The 19515-nt window shown below is 59.0% G+C and overlaps 2 protein-coding genes across 2 annotated transcripts; both read right to left on the bottom strand.

The window, feature by feature from the left end:
- Positions 1 to 370: 370 nt before the first annotated feature.
- On the bottom strand, positions 371 to 1593 carry FITM1 (fat storage inducing transmembrane protein 1). The gene is given in 5 exon segments (XM_077806932.1): positions 371 to 705; positions 707 to 955; positions 957 to 1094; positions 1096 to 1204; positions 1352 to 1593. Coding segments are annotated over 5 exon segments (921 nt in total). The 3' UTR covers positions 371 to 522.
- A 72-nt stretch (positions 1594 to 1665) lies between these two features.
- On the bottom strand, positions 1666 to 18119 carry DCAF11 (DDB1 and CUL4 associated factor 11). Its single transcript, XM_077806933.1, is given in 17 exon segments — positions 1666 to 2509; positions 2918 to 2951; positions 2953 to 3029; positions 4019 to 4118; positions 4120 to 4172; positions 4653 to 4806; positions 4897 to 5088; positions 12501 to 12558; positions 12977 to 13045; positions 13672 to 13726; positions 13821 to 13967; positions 14437 to 14537; positions 14619 to 14683; positions 14806 to 14927; positions 15147 to 15274; positions 16759 to 16998; positions 17968 to 18119. Coding segments are annotated over 16 exon segments (1629 nt in total). The 5' UTR covers positions 16908 to 16998; positions 17968 to 18119; the 3' UTR covers positions 1666 to 2384.
- Positions 18120 to 19515: the final 1396 nt, after the last annotated feature.

Below are 19515 nucleotides of genomic sequence, written 5' to 3'. Positions count from 1 at the left end.
CGGATGCCAGGGTCCCTTCCCCCATCACTCCCACGCTGCAAGCATCCCCCCTCCCACTCCCCGGATGCCTGGGTCCCCCTGCCCCAGGAATCCCAATAAACCACAGCAACAGGCTTCTCCCCCCCTGAGGGCAGGCGGCCATGTTTTATTTGGGCCCCGGATGCCTGGGTCCTGCTGCTGTTATTCACTCCATGGTGGGATCCCCCCAGATCGCTGGGGCCCCATCCCTGAATTAAGCCCCCCGCCACTCTTCTGCCCCCCCCAAAGGAAGGGGGGCCTCCATTCCTCCCCAGACACTTGGGGTTCCCCCCATCACAACCCCCAACTCCCAGACACCTAGGTTCCCCCCCCACAAGTTACCCCCCCCACACACATTTCCCTCAGGAGAGAGCATCAGCCCCTTTCGAGGATGACGGGCAGGGGGTGCCCTCCCCGGCCACCTGGGTTCCTGCACCTGGCCTCCTAGGTCTGCCCCCACTTGCCCAGGCTGCCTGGGTTCCCTCAGCAGGCCACCCCCCCAATCTACGCCCTGGCCGCGGGTCCCCTTTCAAGGCTCCGGGGGAAGGGCCCGGGCTTCTCCCGGCCGCCTGGGGCCCTCAGGCGCGCAGCTCGCCCTTCAGGAAGAGGCCGGCCCCCCGGGCGGCCCGGCGACCAGCGGGCCCGGTACCAGCCCTGGTAGGTGAGGTACCAGGCCAGGGTGGCCACGGGCGGCCCCCACCAGCTGGGGCCCGTAGGCCGGGCCGTACACGGCCGTGCCCAGCAGCAGGAGGTTCCACAGGGCGAGCAGCAGCACGTTGAGCAGGAAGACGAGGCGCAGGGGGGTGCCGGCCGGGTGGCCGCGGGCCAGGTAGCGCCGGAAGACTGCCAGCTCCTCGGCCAGCAGCAGGCTGCAGAAGGTGAGCAGGAAGGTGGGCCGGGAGGGCAGGTAGCCACGCCAGCGGTGCCCGGCGGCCAGGCAGCCCGGGGCGGTCGGGCACGGGGGGCAGCAGGGTGCCGGCCGGCAGCGGGGCGTAGCAGTAGCCCGTCAGCTCCTCCACGAGCCCGAAGGCGGCGGCGGCGGCCAGCTGCAGCCCTGTGCCCACGGCCAGCCGGGCCCAGCGGGCGCAGGGGGGCCAGCGCCCGGCCCGTCGCCCCGTAGCTCACCAGCAGGGCAAAGCCGCCCGCCAGGATGCAAGTCCAGCCCCAGGCCGAGGCCACGAAGGTGCTGCGGGGAGAAGGGGCACGGTTAGGGGGGGGTCCCGGGCCTCCCAGGCCCCCCCCCCAGTCCTCCCAGCCCCGGCCTCCCTCGCCCCCCCCCCCAGGCCTCCCCTGCCCGCCCCGCCCGGGCCCTCGCCTCCCCGCCCGCGCTCACCGGCTGAAGAAGTTGCGCTGGTTGGCGAGGATGGCGTGGGGGTTGGCGAAGGGGTGCAGCAGGGGCCCCAGCAGCACGGCGCCCGCCAGCCAGGCGTGATAGGCCCGCCGCAGGCAGGGGGCGCCCAGGAGCCAGGCACAGCGCTCGCTGCACAGGAACACCAGCCCCCGGGCCAGGGCCCGGGCCCCGGCGGCCACAGGGGCCAGCAGGGCGAGGGGCAGGCGGCCCCCGCTCCCGGCCATGGCCTCGGCCGCCAGTGACGTGCGGCAGCAGCTGAGCCCGGGCCCCGCCCCCGAGGACACGGCCAACGGGAGGAATGTCGAGAGGTTTATTGACAGACAGCAGATGGCACAGACAGAACCCACAGCCCCCCCGGGCTGCCCCCCCGCTGCCCCTGGGGCTGGGCCCTGCCCCCCCGCTCACCCCACCGTCCCGGCAGGGTGGGGAAAGGCCCCCCAAGATCACCCCAGGGGAGGCCAAACAGGGGGACCCCACATCCGGCCCACACCCCCTCTCTGAGCGGGCCAAGGGGGACCTGGGGGGCTAGGAGAGCACATCAAGAAGATGGAGCTTGGCTGGAGGCTGCCACCCCCCAAATTTAGGGGGGGGTAGAGAGATTCCTGCTGGAGGGTCCCCCAAAGCCCCTCTAGAGGGTGCAGGCCCCATCCGGCCTGTACCCCATTCTCTACCCCCCCCCAAGCCAGCCAGTCCCTGCCTTGGGGCCGGATGGGAGCTGGCGCCCCCTAGAGGGGACAGGCCCCCGTGCCCCCATTCCCCACCCGGTAAATTACACATCAGTCCATAATACACAGCAAACGTCCCCTGGGGGAGTCCCAAGTCCCTGAACCCCAGTGACTGTGGGGGAAACACCGACTCTTCCGTTTGAGTTCCTCCCCCCAACTGGCCCCTGGGGTACTGAGCCAGAGAAAGCCTCCCCCTGCCAGAGCAGAGGATTTTTGGGGTGTTCATGACACAAAGCAGGGCCCAGAGCAACCCAAATGCAGTCTCCACATGTCCAAGCACTGAGGGCTAGTTATCCAAGAAGCCAAGGGAGCTTGCGGGGGGCTCCCCAGCTGGAGGGAGGTTTTTGGGGGTCCCTGAGATCATCTTCATAGTATTCAGCCTGGCGGTATTCCCATAGGCGTAGACAGCCGTCCACTGCCGGGGGGGGGAGAAAGGGGTGAAAGTGCCCTCAGGCAGAGCGCCCCGCACTAGATCCCCCTCCGCCCTGCCGGGCTCCCCCCTCGGGCAGAGCGCCCCGCGCTGGATCCCCCCCCCGCCCTGCCAGGGTCCCCCCTCGGGCAGAGCGCCCCCACTGGATCCCCCTCCTCCTTGCTGGGGTCCCCCCTCGGGCAGAGCGCCCCCCACTGAGACCCACCCTCCCTGCCAGGGTCCCCCCCCTCAGGCAGAGTGCCCCCCACTGGATCCCCCTCCCTCCCTGCCGGGGTCCCCCATTTGGGCAGCGCACCCCAGTGACCCTGCCAGGGCAGGGCACCCCCCTGCTGAGATCCACTCTCCCTGCTGGGGCCCCCCTTGGGCAGAGCACCCCCCGCTGGGACCCCCTACTCACCGAGCTGCTGACAATCTTCTCCTCATAGGGGGTGCCAGCTGACATCACGCACGCAGGCCTTGTGATTGGTCAGTTTCTTGACGATCTGCCCACTGAGGAGGTCATACACTGGGGGGCAGAGCAGCAAGGGGGTTACTCCCCGAAGAAGGGGGGTTTCCCTCCCCCCAGCCCACTCCAATAGGTCGGGCCACCTGCCCCCCCACTATGAGCCCTCCTGACCTTTCCCTAGGTCAGCTGCCCCCCACCCCACCCCCCTATTTCACAAGGAAGGGGACCGGATCTTCCTTTGGACCCCTCCCCCCTACAGCAGGGGGGTGAAACTCTGGAGGGCCAGGGAGGGGAGGGTGCGTCTCCCCAAACAGTCAGGCGGGGGCCTGCCCCCACCGCCGACCCCCCCTACTTCCCTGGACTCCTGCCCCCTCTACCCCTCCCTGTCCCCCAACCCTCCGCCGCCCCATCCAACCCCTCCTCTCCTTCCTGATGGCCCCCCAGGACTCCTGTCCCATCTGACCCCCCCCCGGGACCTCTGCCCATCCACCCCTCCCTGTCCCTGACCAGCCCCAGACCCCCAACTGCCCCATCGAACCCCTCCTCTCCTTCCTGACTGCCTCCCGGGGACCCCTGCCCCCATTCAAGCCCCCGTTCCCCACCCTCTGACCGCCCCGCCCCCTACCCACACCCCTGCCCCCTTACCATGCTGTCTGGAGCACCGGGTCAGGCTGGGAATCTGCAGCCCCCACCCCCACCCCCGAGCATTGCAGCTGCGGGGGAGGGGGAACAGCAGGGGAGGGGCTAGGGGCTGGCCTCCAGGCCCAGGTGCTCAGGGGCCAGGCAGGAGGGTCCCATAGGCTTTGCCCCACCCCCCTACCCACACTAGCCCCTCCCACACAGTGGCGCCACCATGTGTATGTACACTGGGGGGCCCACTCCCAACCTCTGTCCAGGCAGTGGCCCTGCCCCACGTCATAGCCCCATCCCCACCTCCCGCAGACAGGACTTCCTGTTTCGGGCCCTTGTATGGTGGGTGGGACTTCCTGTTTTGCTCCCCCACTCTCTGTCCTTGCCCCGGGGGCAGGTGTTGACCCCGCCTTACTCACCCCACCACCTTGCGGTGGAGCAGCCGCTGTAGATGTACTGCTGGCCGGTGCGGTGCGGGGGCGAGAAGCGGCAGCGGATCAGCGTGTGCAGCACCCCATGGACCCCGGTACGTCATCAGGGAGCTGTCGCCCGGCAGCTTGGTTTTGCGCCAGACTGGAGATTGACAGGGTTAGAGCCCACCCGCACTCACACCAGATCCCTCCCCAGGGTGGGACTTCCTGCTTCGCTCCCCCACTCCAAGGGGACAGGCTCAAGGTCACCTTTTATGCCACTTCCTGCATCCCCCTTGACTTCTACTCTCTGCCTCCCCTTCCCCACCATTGCACTCCACTTCCTCCTTCTTGCCAACCACTTTCTGCCCCACCCGAGCTGAACAGTGCCCTTGCCTTGCCTGTCCCACCCTTGCCCCAGAACACCACACGGTGCCCCCCACTTCCTGTCCCCGTCCCCTCCTTTTCTCCTCCGCCACCCTCATTCCACTTCCCCTCCCTGCCCCCATCCCCTATGCCCACAATCCTGTCCCACTTCCCCACCGCCACCCCACCTCGTGTCCTGCTTCCCATCCCAGGGCCCCTGCCCCCTCCCTTCCCACCCCCCACCTCACGTCTCACGCCTACACGCCCTAGGCCTGACCTTTCTTGGGCACCTGCTGCCAGCGGTAATCCCAGTTCTGCTGGGTGACAGCCTGGCGTGACGCCTCCAGCCCCTCAGGCCCCGAGAACCTCCGGATGTCCCACAGCTTGATGGTCTGGTCCTTGGAGTTTGGAAATCAAATAGCGGCATCTCCCTGGGGCAGGGGGGAGGCAGAGATGGGTCAGCATCCTGCACCCAGCACCCCATCCCACAGGGCAGAACTCTACCCCTAAGGGGCCCTCACCTTGCTGTCGATGAAGGTGATCCCGTCCTGGTGGCCAGCACCAGCATCCCCACCGGCTTGGGGTCGTCCTCCCCGCATGGTGCGCCGGTCCCACGCCTTGCAGATGGCATCGTCGCCCCCCCGAGAAGAGGATGTGGGAGCTGCCGTCGGCGGAAAGCCACGGCGTTCACTGTCGTCTTCATGGGACTCGATCTGGGGGGGTGAGGGGTTATAAGACATTGTGGGTAAGCGCCCTCCACAAATGCTCCCCTGCCCTCCCAGGGCAGCCCAGTCGCTTTGCACTGTGGGTAAGTGCCCTCCCATAATCCTCTCTGTCCCATCCAGGGCAGTCCAGCTACTTTGCATTGTGGGTAAGCTGCCTACCTCTCCTGCTCTCACTCCAGGGACCCAGTGGGGCCCAGCTGCTTTGCATAAAACAAACTAGGGAAATACAACTAAGATGGAACTACTGTAAGGTGAGTGCATAAGTGGTTGGAAATAATTCCCAGAGAGTAACTATCACTGATTCACAGTCATGCTGGAAGGGCATAACGAGTGGGGTCCCGCCGGGATCGGTTCTGGGTCCGGTTCTGTTCAATATCTTCATCAATGATGTAGATAATGGCCTAGAGAGCACACTGATAAAGTTTGAATACGATACCCAGCTGGGAGGGGCTGCAAGTGCTTTGGAGAATAGGATTAAAATTCAAAATGATCTGGACAAACTGGAGAGAATGGTCTGAAGTAAACAGGATGACATTCAATATGGACAAATGCAAAGTCCTCCCCTTAGGAGGAACAATCAGTTGCGCACGTGCACACACACGCGAAATGACTGCCTAGGAGCACTGTGGAAAGGGATCTGGGTGTCATAGTGGATCATAAGCTAAATATGAGTCACCAGTGTAACGCTGTTGCAAAACAAGGGAACATCATTATGGGCTGTATGAGCAGGAGTGCTGGAAGCAAGACACGAGAAGTAATCCTTCTGCTCTACTCCACGCTGATTAGGCCTCAACTGGAGTATTGTGTCCAGTTCTGGGTGCCACATTTCAGGGAGGATGTGGACAAATTGGAGAGAGTCCAGAGAAGAGCAACAGAAATGATGAAAGGTCTAGAAAACATGGGCCGGGTGAGGGAAGACTGAAAGAACTGCGATTGTTTCGTCTGGAGAAGAGAAGACCGAGGGGGGGACAGGTTAATAGTTTTCAAGTACATAAAAGGTTGTTACAAAGAGGAGGGAGAAGAATTGTTCTTCTTAGCCTCGGAGGCCAGGACAAGAAGCAATGGGCTTAAATTGCAGCAAGGGCAGTTTAGGTTGGACATGAGGAAAAACTTCCTGTCAGGGTGGTTGGGCATTGGAATAAATTGCCCAGGGAGGTTGTGGAATCTCCGTCACAGGAGATTTTGAAGAGCAGGTTAGACAAACATCTGTCAGGGATGGTCTCGATCAGGGGTTTCAAAACATGCGGCCCGATTTGCTGCGGCCGCCAACCTCCCCCTCCCCCACTGCCTCCCGACTCCTCTGCCTACCTCCAGGCACTTCCCACCACCAAACAGCTGTTTGGTGGCGCTTAGCGCTTTCCGGGGGGGAGGGGGGGAGAGGAGTGGGGACAAGCGTGCTCAGGGGAAGAGGTGGAGAAGAGGTGGGGATTTGGGGGAAGGGGTTAGAATAGGGACAGGGAGGGGCGTGCAGTTGGGATGGGGACTTTGGGGAAGGGGTGGAGTGGGGGGTAGCGGCAGGAGGGGTGTCAGTGATGCGGCCCTTGGGCAATGTACTTGTCCTCATGTGGCCCTCGTGGTGATTTGAGTTTGAGATCCCTGCTCTAGATAATTCTTAATCCTGCCTTGAGTACAGGGGACTGGACTAGATGACCTCTCGAGGTCCCTTCCAGTTCGATGATTCTATGATTGTGGGTAAGCCCCCTTCCATAATCCTCTGTCCTCCCAAGGGCTCCAAGGGCAGCCCAGCTGCTTTGCATTGTAGGTAAACCCTCTCCCAGAATCTTCTCTGCTCTTGCTCAAAGGACCTAGCCGCTTGGCCCAGTGGCATTAGCTCTTCGAAGGCCATTTCCCTGCTCTGCTTCCCTCTTAAGGGCTGGCGCTCAGCTAAAGCGGCGAAAGGGGGACAGGTCAGCAGGGCTGCGGGTGCTGCTCCTGGCCTGGGGGCGAGCATTTCTGGGGTCACCCCACAGTACAGAACTATGCGGAAACAGGGAGGAGACGGGAGCTCAGGGATGCCTCCATTGCTGGAGTTAACAAAGGAAGATCAAACAAAGGGCAGCGGGCTGAAAGATTTCACAGAGGCTCAGGGGAGAGCGAAGGGAACGAAGAGCCAAACACCCATGGGAACGGTGTCACCCCCAGCCTCGATGGCGCGTTTAAATCAAATAGCACAACCAGCCACTCCCGAGGAAAAGGGCAGCTGGGGTGGGGCTCGGAAGTGGGGATTTCTGCCAAGCCCAAAATCCCAGAAGCTGGGACTCAGGTGGTTTACTCCGGCCTTAGCCTCCAACGGGAGGCGGAGCTTGTCAGGAAACAAAAAGATCCGGCTGAACTTTAGCGGGAATTATGGAGAGCAGATTCCTGAGTCTGAGGTGAAACACACAAGCCTGGTTGGTCTACCACGACATGGCAAACCCCCCTCTTCTGTATCTTAGCTGGAGCTGGGTTTACTGATTACTCCAAAGAGGCCATAAAGAGGTGGAACAAATTGCTAGGATCAGCCAGCGCCTTGCGCGGCTCCTGAACAGGGGGACAGAGTATTTGGCAGGAATCTTTCAGGGGGTCCAGGTTTTCAAGCTAGATGTCCAGCTCTTGAAAGGATTGTCCAGACGACAGAATAAAAGCGGGTGGCAAAGAGTTTTTACTGCTTTGTAACTTCAGCGCCACCACAGAAGATGCAGGGAACAAGGCAAACTAGCCCAATCTGAGCTCAGATTGAGGAGAGAAATTCAGACCCCAGTGACTTGCAGACTGAAGATCAACTGCGTTACATGACGTCCGCAGACGCTGAACTCTGAACCCTTCCATCCATGGCTGGGGAAGGAGCAGGATGGTTTGGGAGCTGCCAATCCGAACTCTGGAAGGTGCGACTGCCACAACGAGACCGTGGAGTCTGAAAGCTGTAGCAGACAAGAGGCGAAATCACCAGCGGACGCTCAGAGCTAGAGAGAAAAGACGTCCAGCGGTGACGACATTTGAACACCTACGTAACGTCTAAACCCAACTATCAGACTGGGGGACGCATCACCGGGACGGCCTTGTGCCTGTCACATGCCACATAGCCCAGAAAAAAGTTTCTTTGAAACAGAATCTTGTGACGCTGAAACTTTTTGCCAATTTGAGCTGGTTTCAAATTGTTTGGGGGGGGGGGGGGGGGGAGAGAAAGCAGGCGAGGGAACCCCTCCCCCAAAATCGAAACGTGGTGTGTCTCCATTTCCCAACTTTCTGTTCAAAATCTTCTTTCATTTGATTAAGAAACAAATGCTTTTAAATGGTCAGCAGTAAAACCACCCCTCGTGGTTGTGTCAAAATGTTTCACTCCACCCGGAACAAATTATTTTCGGAGGTTGATCTGTCAAAAGGTTTGGTTTTTAGGCCAATCCGAAGCAAAAAATTATTTTGGAATCGCCAGGGAAGCACAAAATCCATTATTTGCACTGCTTCATCCAGGGGTTATTTTACCTAGGAGTTTGGCACTGGTGCGACCACTGGAATGCTATGCCCAGCTGTGATGTCCGCAGTTCAAGCGCAGTTGGACAGGGTTCAGGGAAGAGCTATGAGAAGGATTCAAGGTTTGGAAAACCTGCCTTCGAATGAGAAGTCAAACCACTTAAGCTCCTGGAGTCTGACACAGAGCAGGTTAAGGGCTGACTCTATCACCCTATGTAAGTTCCTACATGGGGAACAAATATTTGATAATGGGCTCTGCAGTCTAGCTGACGAAGCTGTGATGGGACCCAGTGGCTGGATGTTGAAGCTAGACAAATTCATAGAATCATAGAATCACAGAATATCAGGGTTGGAAGGGACCTCAGGAGGTCATCTAGTCCAACCCCCTGCTCAAAGCAGGACCAATACCCAATTAAATCATCCCAGCTAGGGCTTTGTCAAGCCTGACCTTAAGAACTTCTAAGGAAGGAGATTCTACCACCTCCCTAGGTAATGCATTCCAGTGTTTCATCACCTTCCTAGTGAAAAAAAGTTTTTCCTAATATCCAACCTAAACCTCCCCCACTGCAACTTGAGGACAGGACAAGGAGTAATGGTCTCTTCTACCACTGAGAATAGTCTAGAACCATCCTCTCTGGAACCACCTCTCAGGTAGTTGAAAGCAGCTATCAAATCCCCCCTCATTCTTCTCTTCTGCAGACTAAACAATCCCAGTTCCCTCAGCCTCTCCTCATAAGTCATGTGCTCCAGACCCCTAATCATTTTTGTTGCCCTTCGCTGGACTCTCTCCAATTTATCCACATCCTTCTTGTAGTGTGGGGCCCAAAACTGGACACAGGACTCCAGATGAGGCCTCACTAATGTCGAATAGAGGGGGACGATCACGTCCCTCGATCTGCTCGCTATGCCCCTACTTATACATCCCAAAATGCCATTGGCCTTCTTGGCAACAAGGGCACACTGCTGACTCATATCCAGCTTCTCGTCCACTGTCACCCCTAGGTCCTTTTCCGCAGAACTGCTGCCTAGCCATTCGGTCCCTAGTCTGTAGCTGTGCATTGGGTTCTTCCGTGCGAAGTGGAGGACTCTGCACTTATCCTTATTGAACCTCATCAGATTTCTTTTGGCCCAATCCTCCAATTTGTCTAGGTCCCTCTGTATCCTATCCCTGCCCTCCAGCGTTATCTACCACTCCTCCCAGTTTAGTATCATCCAGAAATTTGCTGAGAGTGCAATCCACACCATCCTTCAGATCATTTATGAAGATATTGAACAAAACCGGCCCCAGGACCGACCCCTGGGGCACTCCACTTGACACCGGCTGCCAACTAGACATGGAGCCATTGATCACTACCCGTTGAGCCCGACAATCTAGCCAACTTTCTACCCACCTTATAGTGCATTCATCCAGCCCATACTTCTTTAACTTGCTGACAAGAATACTGTGGGAGACCGTGTCAAAAGCTTTGCTAAAGTCAAGAAACAATACATCCACTGCTTTCCCCTCATCCACAGAACCAGTAATCTCATCATAGAAGGACATTACATTAGTCAGGTATGACCTTCCCTTGGTGAATCCATGCTGACTGTTCCTGATCACTTTCCTCTCATGTAAGTGCTTCAGGATTGATTCTTTGAGGACCTGCTCCATGATTTTTCCAGGGACTGAGGTGAGGCTGACTGGCCTGTAGTTCCCAGGATCCTCCTTCTTCCCTTTTTTAAAGATTGGCACTACATTAGCCTTTTTCCAGTCATCCGGGACTTCCCCCGTTTGCCACGAGTTTTCAAAGATAATGGCCAATGGCTCTGTAATCCCAGCCGCCAATTCCTTTAGGACTCTCGGATGCAACTCGTCCGGCCCCATGGACTTGTGCACGTCCAGCTTTTCTAAATAGTCCCTAACCACCTCTTTCTAAACAGAGGGCTGGCCATCTCTTCCCCATTTTGTGATGCCCAGCGCAGCAGTTTGGGAGCTGACCTTGTTAGTGAAGACAGAGGCAAAAAAAGCATTGAGTACATTAGCTTTTTCCACATCCTCTGTCACTAGGTTGCCTCCCTCATTCATTAAGGGGGCCACACTTTCCTTGGCTTTCTTCTTGTTGCCAACATACCTGAAGAAACCCTTCTTGTTACTCTTGACATCTCTCACTAGCTGCAGCTCCAGGTGCGATTTGGCCCTCCTGATATCATTCCTACATGCCCGAGCAATATTTTTATACTCTTCCCTGGTCATATGTCCAACCTTCCACTTGTAAGCTTCTTTTTTATGTTTAAGATCCGCTAGGATTTCACCGTTAAGCCAAGCTGGTCGCCTGCCATATTTACTATTCTTTCGACACATCGGGATGGTTTGTCCCTGTAACCTCAACAGGGATTCCTTGAAATACAGCCAGCTCTCCTGGACTCCTTTCCCCTTCATGTTAGTCCCCCAGGGGATCCTACCCATCCGTTCCCTGAGGGAGTCGAAGTCTGCTTTCCTGAAGTCCAGGGTCCATATCCTGCTGCTTACCTTTCTTCCCTGTGTCAGGATCCTGAACTCAACCAACTCATGGTCACTGCCTCCCAGATTCCCATCCACTTTTGCTTCCCCCACTAATTCTTCCCGGTTTGTGAGCAGCAGGTCAAGAAAAGCTCCCCCCTAGTTGGCTCCTCTAGCACTTGCACCAGGAAATTGTCCCCTACGCTTTCCAAAAACTTCCTGGATTGTCTGTGCACCGCTGTATTGCTCTCCCAGCAGATATCAGGAAAATTAAAGTCACCCATGAGAACCAGGGCGTGCGATCTAGTAGCTTCTGCGAGCTGCCAGAAGAAAGCCTCATCCACCTCATCCCCCTGGTCCGGTGGTCTATAGCAGACTCCCACCACGACATCACTCTTGTTGCTCACACTTCTAAACTTAATCCAGAGACACTCAGGTTTTTCTGCAGTTTCGTACCGGAGCTCTGAGCAGTCATACTGCTCCCTTACATACAGTGCTACTCCCCCACCTTTTCTGCCTTGCCTGTCCTTCCTGAACAGCTTATAACCATCCATGACAGTACTCCAGTCATGTGAGTTATCCCGCCAAGTCTCTGTTATTCCAATCACGTCATAATTCCTTGACATCACCAGGACCTCCAGTTCTCCCTGCTTGTTTCCAAGGCTTTGTGCATTCGTATATAAGCACTGGAGATAACCTGCTGATCGCCCCTCATTCTCAATATGAGGCAGGAGCCCTCCCCTCACAGACATTCCTGCCTGTGCTTCCTCCCGGACTAGACATGAGGCATAAATGTTTAACCATGAGAGTAATTAACCATTGGAACAACGTACCAAGGGTCATGGTGAATTCTCCATCACCGGTGATTTTAAAAATCAAGAGAGCTGCTCTAGGAATTATTGGGGGAGGTCTATGAGCTGCGGTATCTAGGTCAGAGGAGATGTGCACGCTGGTCCCTTCTGCCCATGGTATCTCAGCTTTGTAGTCTTGCACAAAGGCCTGGCACAGCTGAGATGGCGCTTACGAGCTAGCGGGCCTCCCAGCGGCTGCTAATGCATTGCAGGGAGCGCTGGACCACAGTACCACGTTATTTCTGTTTCCGAGGGGAGAACGTAGCACTCGCAAGGCAGCGCCCCGGCAATGTTTCCCTGCACTACGTGCCTTAAGGATTGGAAGTTGACTGAAGAGGTCAAAGGGGACAGGTCGGGGTGCAGGAGCAGAATTCAGGGGGCTCAGCAGCAGGTGCTTGGCAAGCTGGGGCTGTTCAGTTCTGGATACTGAGTTCAATAAAACTCCGGTTTTTAAAAGCATTCTGGGGCTGGGAGTGTCACGCAAACGCCTGTGCCCAGAATTCGCTCTGCTGTCACCAAGGGGCTCCCAGTGAACCAACCCGCACAGCATTGTGGGTAAGCATCCTCCCAGAACCCTCCCTGCCCCAGTGTGTCCGCCTGCCCCCCAGCAGGGGAGGTACCTTGAGTGTCCGTTTATTCTGCTCCCGGTCGAATATGTAGATGCACCCGTCGTTAGCCCTGGGGAGGGGAAACTGAGGCATCAGGCAGTGAGGCTGGAGATAGGGCAGGGTCTGAAGGGCAGAGAGAGTGATCCTGCCCCTCTGGTGGAGAGGTTTGGGCCTGAGGGGTGCCCAGCTGGTCTAACCTGGCTCAGTGGGGCTCACCTTGCTATGCATTGTGGGTAAGAGCCACAGCGCATGGCTGGGTGGTCAAGTGCTGTCCCAGAATCCTCTCTGCTCTCACCCAAGGGCGTTTTAGAAAGGGGTGGGAGGGACGCCCAGAAGTCCATTGTAGGCAGTGGCCATCCCAGATGTGCATTATGGGTAAGGGCCATCCCAGAATCCTCTGCTCTCACCACATGACCAGATTGGAAATGCAGGAGCCCACCTGCGGCTGCTCTTGGCTCTGGGGGGGTGGGGCCCCCCTTGTGACTTACCCGCCAATCACCTCCCGCCCATCAGAGGAGACCGTGAGGGAGAAGACGGCGAACCGGCGCTCGTTCGGCCTACGACGAGGAGAGACAGACACTGAAATCCTGCAACGCGGGAGGGCGTGGTCCTCAGAGTCCATGAATCTATGGGTCCCCCTGCTCTTCCCCTTCCTTCATGTCTCTGGGGAGAACAGGATGGGCCTGCATTGTCCCCCTGCCCCATGCGTTCATTTGAAGCGGACACCCAACCTCCAATCTCATGCTTCAGGGCTTGCAGCCTGGAGGGGTCAGGAAGGAACCGAGATGGAAGACTGGCCAGATGCATGTTGGATATTCTCTCCCCTCCATCTTCCTCTGAGACATCAGGGATCTGCCACAGCAGAAGGTGGAACACTAGAGGGAGTGGGCTCAGGGAATCTTTTCCCTCAATGCCTGGCTGGTGGCTCTTTCTCCCATGCTCTGGGTCTAACTGATCCTCTGATCTGGGGGTCAGGGAGGGCTCTCCCCCTGGGGCAGACAGGCAGGGATCCAGGGTCAGGGCTGGGGAGAAGAGTCTCCTCCCTCTGCAAAGTGGGGCATATGTTGCCTGCCGGGCAATCGCCCCCACCCAGACCAACGACCAATACCCCCTTTAATCCCTCCATATCATGATAGCTGACCCCTCCAATCCCACTTATTATGGCAGTCCCCACCCCCATTACCTCAGATCCAGTGCTGTGTGGACATCTCCATCGCCATAGATGTTACAGATGTGAACTGGTGGAGGGAGGTAGGGAGAGACACATTGGTCAGTGCTTCCTGCCTGGGGGCAGGGGGGCTAAGGCAGGCTCTGCCCCCAGTCCCTACTCACTGTAGTCGGACCAGCTGGAGTAGAGGAAGTGGCTTCCGTCGGGGGTGAAGGTGACGTCCAGGATGCTCCAGCCCACATCCCGTGCCTGGATGCTCTTGAACTTCCGGAAGCATCTGTGGCGGCAGTCATACAGGCGGATCATCTGGTCTGGGAGGGGGGCAGGGAGAGAGGGGAGGGGTTAGGAGGGAGGATGCTAGGATGGCCCGTACCCACATTGCAAAACAGGGAAGGGGCGGCACTGAGCATCTACCACCCAGCGCCCTCCCAGAATCCTCTCTGCTCTCGCCCAAGAGCTCCCTGCACAGCTCAGCTGCTTTGCATTGTGGGTAAGGGCCCTCCCAGATTGCTCCCCTGAAGGACCCTCAGATGGGACCGGAGAGGATTCTGGTAGAGTGGTTACCCACAATGCACAAGGGCATGACCCTGACCCACAATGCCAAGCGGGTGGGTGGCACTGCAAGCTGGTACTACTCTCTTCTGAAAGGCAGGAGAGAATATTCTGGGATGTCGCTTACCCACAAAGACAAGCGGCCAGGCTTCAGTGGGAGCCCTGTGGCAAGAGCAGAGGGGATTGTGGGTAAGCTGGTGAGCCACCCTGAGGGCCCCCCTCCCATACCTTGACTGGCGGACATGAAGAGCTGTCCATCCCTGGAGTAGACACCGCAGAAGACCTTCTGGGAGTAGGAGTCAGTGAATGCCAGCTGGTTGGGCAGGAAACTGGGGGGTGAAGAGAGCACAGGGTCAGTGGGGAGTCCCCTGCCAAGGCCCCCCCACCCACCCCGCTCCACCGATACTCACTGGGACATCACACGGGAGCACTCGCCCGGGGAAAAGCTGCTGTTGTGGCACAAGCCCCACTCTCTCTGCAGAGGGAACAAAGCGGGTGTGAGAACCCCAGAGTCCGGGCGCCCAGGCTCTGTGCTCTAACCCACCAGACCCCACTCCCCTTTGGCCCTAGGGCTCCCCTGCAAGAGGGGCCACGTACCTGGCGGAGGAGGTGGGGGATGCTGCGGTTGGCTCGCCTGGAGCCCAGCATCCCATTTGCCAGCTGGATCTGGGTTTTGATCTCATTACTTTCCACGTCCCGGGTGTCAGGCGCAGAGTCCACTGTGGGGGGGCAGAGAGATGTACCAGGTATAAATAGCAGCAGAGAACAGAACCCAGGAGTCCCAGCTCCCCTGTTATAATCACTAGCCCACACTCCCCTCCCAGAGCTGGGCACAGAACCCAGGAGTCCTGGCTCCCAGCTCCCCCGCCCCACTCTAACGATTAGTCCTCACTCCCCTCCCAGAGCTGGGGGCAGAGCCCAGGCATCCTGGTCTGTACCTGGGGGGTTGTAACTGTCTCCCAACCGCCCCTCCCAGGCGTTGTCGTTGTCATCGTCTGAATCGGACAGTGTCTGGACCACCTGGACACTGGCTGCGCCTCCGCCTGGCACCAACCGAATCTGACCTCTGCGGGGTGCAGAAACCAGAGCTCATTCATCAGCCCGACCTCCCCTTCAGCCCCCGTCCCAAACCCTAGACCAGAAGGCCTCTGGCATCGTGGAGGGATAGAACCCAGGAGTCTGGGGTGCGCCATCTAGAAACCTGCATTTGTTTCCTGTTCTCAGAATTCAGTGCCCTGGTGTGAAGGATTTGTCGATTCTTAGGCTAGAAGGGAGCCGCGTGATCATCTGGACCAAACCCTCTCGGCTCCGGTGTGATATTCCCCTAGCGGTCGGACCACAAAGTCTCCCTGGGAGCTCGGGGTCACCTGATGAGCCACTATTTAATTCCAGTCCCACAGAGGTTAAATTTGAGGTTTCCCCTCTTCCCACCTGCCCCCGACATGCTGATGGTTCCAATTGGATTTTCTGCTTGCGTCTCATGGATCCCGCAGGGAAGAAGTCTGCCAGGGCCAGTCATGGAGCGACTGATTCGATCCAGCAGCAGAGTCGTCATTGCATTCACACTGCATCCTGTCTTGTGATTCCACTTGGGAGGGGAGGGGAGAAGCCCCAGCGCCCACTCCCTATGCCAGCTGAGGCCAGGCTGGAGCTGGCACCCCCTAGAGGGCAAAGGCCCCAGACGTAGGGTTGCCAACCCTCCCAGATTGGCCAGGCATCTCCTGGAATCAGCCTCAAACTCCCAGATGCTGCTGAACCCAATCCAGGAGATTTTAGGCCACTAAAAATCAAGTGGTGCAACGGGGCTAGAGGCAGGTTTCCTGCCTGCCCTGGCTCCATGCGGCTCCTGGAAGTGGCTGCTCCTATGTGCAGGGGAGCTCCTATGTGCAGGGGAGGCCGAGGGGCCTCTGCGCACTGCCCCCACCCTGAGCGCTGGGTCCGCAGCTCCCATTGGCTGTGGTTCCCAGACAATCAGAACTGCGGGAGCAGTGTCTGCAGGCAGGGGCAGTGTGCAGAGCTACCTAGCTGGCCCTGAGCCTAGGAGCTGGACATTCCGATCGCTTCCGGGAGCCCCCACCCAAAGTGCTTCCTGGAGCCTGCACCCCAAACCCTTGCCCTAGCCCTGAGCCCCCTCCCGCACCCAAACTCCCTCCCAGAGCCAGATCCCTGCATCCTGTCCTGCACCCCAAACCCCTGCCCATCCCAGGCTGAGTCCAGACCCCCCCTCCCACACGCCAAACCCCTCTGCCCCAACCCCCAGCCCAGAACCCACACCCAAGCCCCTGCCCCAGCCCTAAGCCCCTCCTGCACCCAAGCTCCCTCCCAGACCCCATAACCCAAACCTACTCCCGCACCCCAACCCCTGTGCCTCAGCCCGGTGAAAGTGAGCGAGGGTGGGGGAAAGCAGGGATGGAGTGGGAGGGAAGCATGGCCTCAGGGAAGGGGCGGGGCAAGGATTTTGAGTTTGGGCAATTAGACAGTTAGCAACCCTAGGCAGGTGGGAAGACTCCCTGTGCTGCACGTAGAGAAGTAGGCAGTGAAGTAAGTTACCTGCGCAGTAGATTTGCCAGTACCTGGGCCAGATCCAAATCGTCGTTCTCCTCCTCCTCCTCCCTCCCCAGGAGCCTGGAGCCCCTCTGGGGCCTGCCGTCCTGGGGGTCCTGGCCCCCAGAGCTGGCGCTGCTGCTACGAGAGCCCATGCCTATAGCATTGTCTAGAACTAGGCCCAGGGGTTTGCTGTGTTGGCTCCTCTCCCATTCCCCGCACAGCCAGTCAGGAACAAGAAGCTCCCTGAAAAGAAAACCTTTAGCCACCAATCAGAGGCCTATTGCCTCCACTCAGTTTACCACAGCCACCCACCAATCACAGCCCTTTATCCTCAGGGGAACCTATGGTCCCCACTCAATCGGCCACAGCCACCCACCAATCACAGCCCTTTATCCTCAGGGGACCCTATGGTCCCCACTCAATCTGCCACAGCCACCCACCAATCACAGCCCTTTATCCTCAGGGGGCCAATTGTGATACATACTGCAGCTACCCACCAATGAGGGCTGCTTCCCTGCCCACCAATCAGACCTGTACATTCAGTGCCCTGCTCCCTTCCCCACCAATCAGAGGACCCTATGCTCAGGGGACACACTTGCTCCGCTCAAGATAGCACAGGGACCCACCAATGACTTGTTAGCAGCCATCCACCAATCAGAGCGCCTTATACTCAGGGGGCACTCTTGCTCCCCTCAGTGTGCCACCCACCAATCACAGGGGCCTGACTGCACAGCCAACCCCGCCTCGATTCTTGCCCCCTCTCATATGCCAGCCTCTAACCCACCAGCCCAGGGGTTCTCAAACTGGGGGTCGGGCCCCCTCGGTGATTACACGGGGTTGCGAGCGGTCGGCCTCCACCCCAAGCCCCGCTGGTGTTAAACATGGACAAGCGGGGGTCGCGCTCAGAGGCGTGCTGTGTGAAAGGGGTCACCGGTACAAAAGGCTGAAAACCACTGCACCAACCGGGGGGCTTCCAATCAGAGCGCCCTATATTCCCCCAGACCCACCAATCAGAACGTCCTGTACTTAGGGGGGCACTCTGGCTATCCCCGTCCACAACCCAGCTCCCTTCCCCCCCACCAATCAGAACCCACCGGATTCCCCCAACAACCTCCTCCTCCTCCTCCCCCTCCCCTGCGGGCCGGCCGTGGCCAATCAGAAGCCTCCAAACTCTCTCCCCCTCCTTTCCCCTAACCGCGAGACCTTCCTCACCCGCCAACGGTCGCAGCGCGAGGCCTTGTTTACATCTTTGGAGCTGCAGCCGCCTCTAACGGAAGAAGAGAGAGGAAGGGCAAGCCCGGCGCCCTCTGATTGGCTCCTCGTCTCAACACCAAGGGGGGTAGAGGGCGTTGTAGAAAATTCGGCACGTTGATTGGCCCTCCTCCATCGTGACAGGAGAGGCGGGGATGTGAAGCACAGGCCAACTCGGGGATTGGGTGGAGAGTGACAGCTTGCGAGAAGCAGAACTTGTGGCAGCTTGGAGACTAACAGCGCGGCCTCTCTGATTGGACAGTTACCATATGACTCGCCCTGGAAACAGGGAGGCGGGACAGCAGAAAAAAGAAGGCGTCGACTCTTCTGATTGGACTTTAAAAAAGTGATTGATAGGCTACACGGGAGGCTGGCTCCCCAGGGACACTACCTGTCTGATTTTCAAGGACTTGGTTGAGACCAGAGATTGGGAGGCGAGCCCTGAGAGCGAACCAGGTTTCTGATTGGACAATGCAGAGGTGATTGACGGGAATAGAAGGCGGGCCCGAGAGGATCCTGGCTCCCAGAATAGATGGAGTTTGATGATTGACGGCCACTAGGGGGATCGACGGCGCCTGTTTGGTTCGGGGAAGATGTATAACCCACAAAATGGGGAGCCTGGCCCCGCCCCGCGGCAATTTATACCCGGCCCCTAACGCTCCCCGCCCCGCCCGTTTATACCCCGCCCGCCTCTAGCGCCCCCAGCCCCTTTATTCCCCGCCCCGCCCGTTTATACCCCGCCCGCCTCTAGCGCCCCCAGCCCCTTTATTCCCCGCCCCGCCCGTTTATACCCCGCCCGCCTCTAGCGCCCCCAGCCCCTTTATACCCCGCCCCTAACGCCGCCCGCCCGCCTCTAACGCCCCCAGCCCCTTTATACCCCGCCCCTAACGCCCCCCGCCCGCCTCTAACGCCCCCAGCCCCTTTATACCCCGCCCCTAACGCCCCCCGCCCGCCTCTAACGCCCCCAGTCCCTTTATACCCCGCCCCCCGCCCGCCTCTAGCGCCCCCAGCCCCTTTATACCCCGCCCCTAACACCGCCCGCCCGCCTCTAACGCCCCCAGCCCCTTTATACCCCGCCCCTAACGCCGCCTGCCCGCCTCTAACGCCCCCAGCCCCTTTATACCCCGCCCCTAACACCGCCTTCCCGCCTCTAACGCCCCCAGCCCCTTTATACCCCGCCCCTAACGCCCCCCGCCCGCCTCTAACGCCCCCAGCCCCTTTATACCCCGCCCCTAACGCCCCCCGCCCGCCTCTAACGCCCCCAGCCCCTTTATACCCCGCCCCTAACGCCGCCCGCCCGCCTCTAACGCCCCCAGCCCCTTTATACCCCGCCCCTAACGCCCCCCGCCCGCCTCTAACGCCCCCAGTCCCTTTATACCCCGCCCGCCTCTAACGCCCCCAGCCCCTTTATACCCCGCCCCTAACGCCGCCTTCCCGCCTCTAACGCCCCCAGCCCCTTTATACCCCGCCCCTAACGCCCCCCGCCCGCCTCTAACGCCCCCAGCCCCT

Source organism: Eretmochelys imbricata, unplaced genomic scaffold, assembly GCF_965152235.1.
Source record: "Eretmochelys imbricata isolate rEreImb1 unplaced genomic scaffold, rEreImb1.hap1 Scaffold_35, whole genome shotgun sequence".
NCBI classification, from domain to species: Eukaryota; Metazoa; Chordata; order Testudines; family Cheloniidae; genus Eretmochelys; species Eretmochelys imbricata.
Note: the sequence above shows the minus strand (reverse complement) of the source record. Positions and strands in the feature narration are given on the sequence as shown.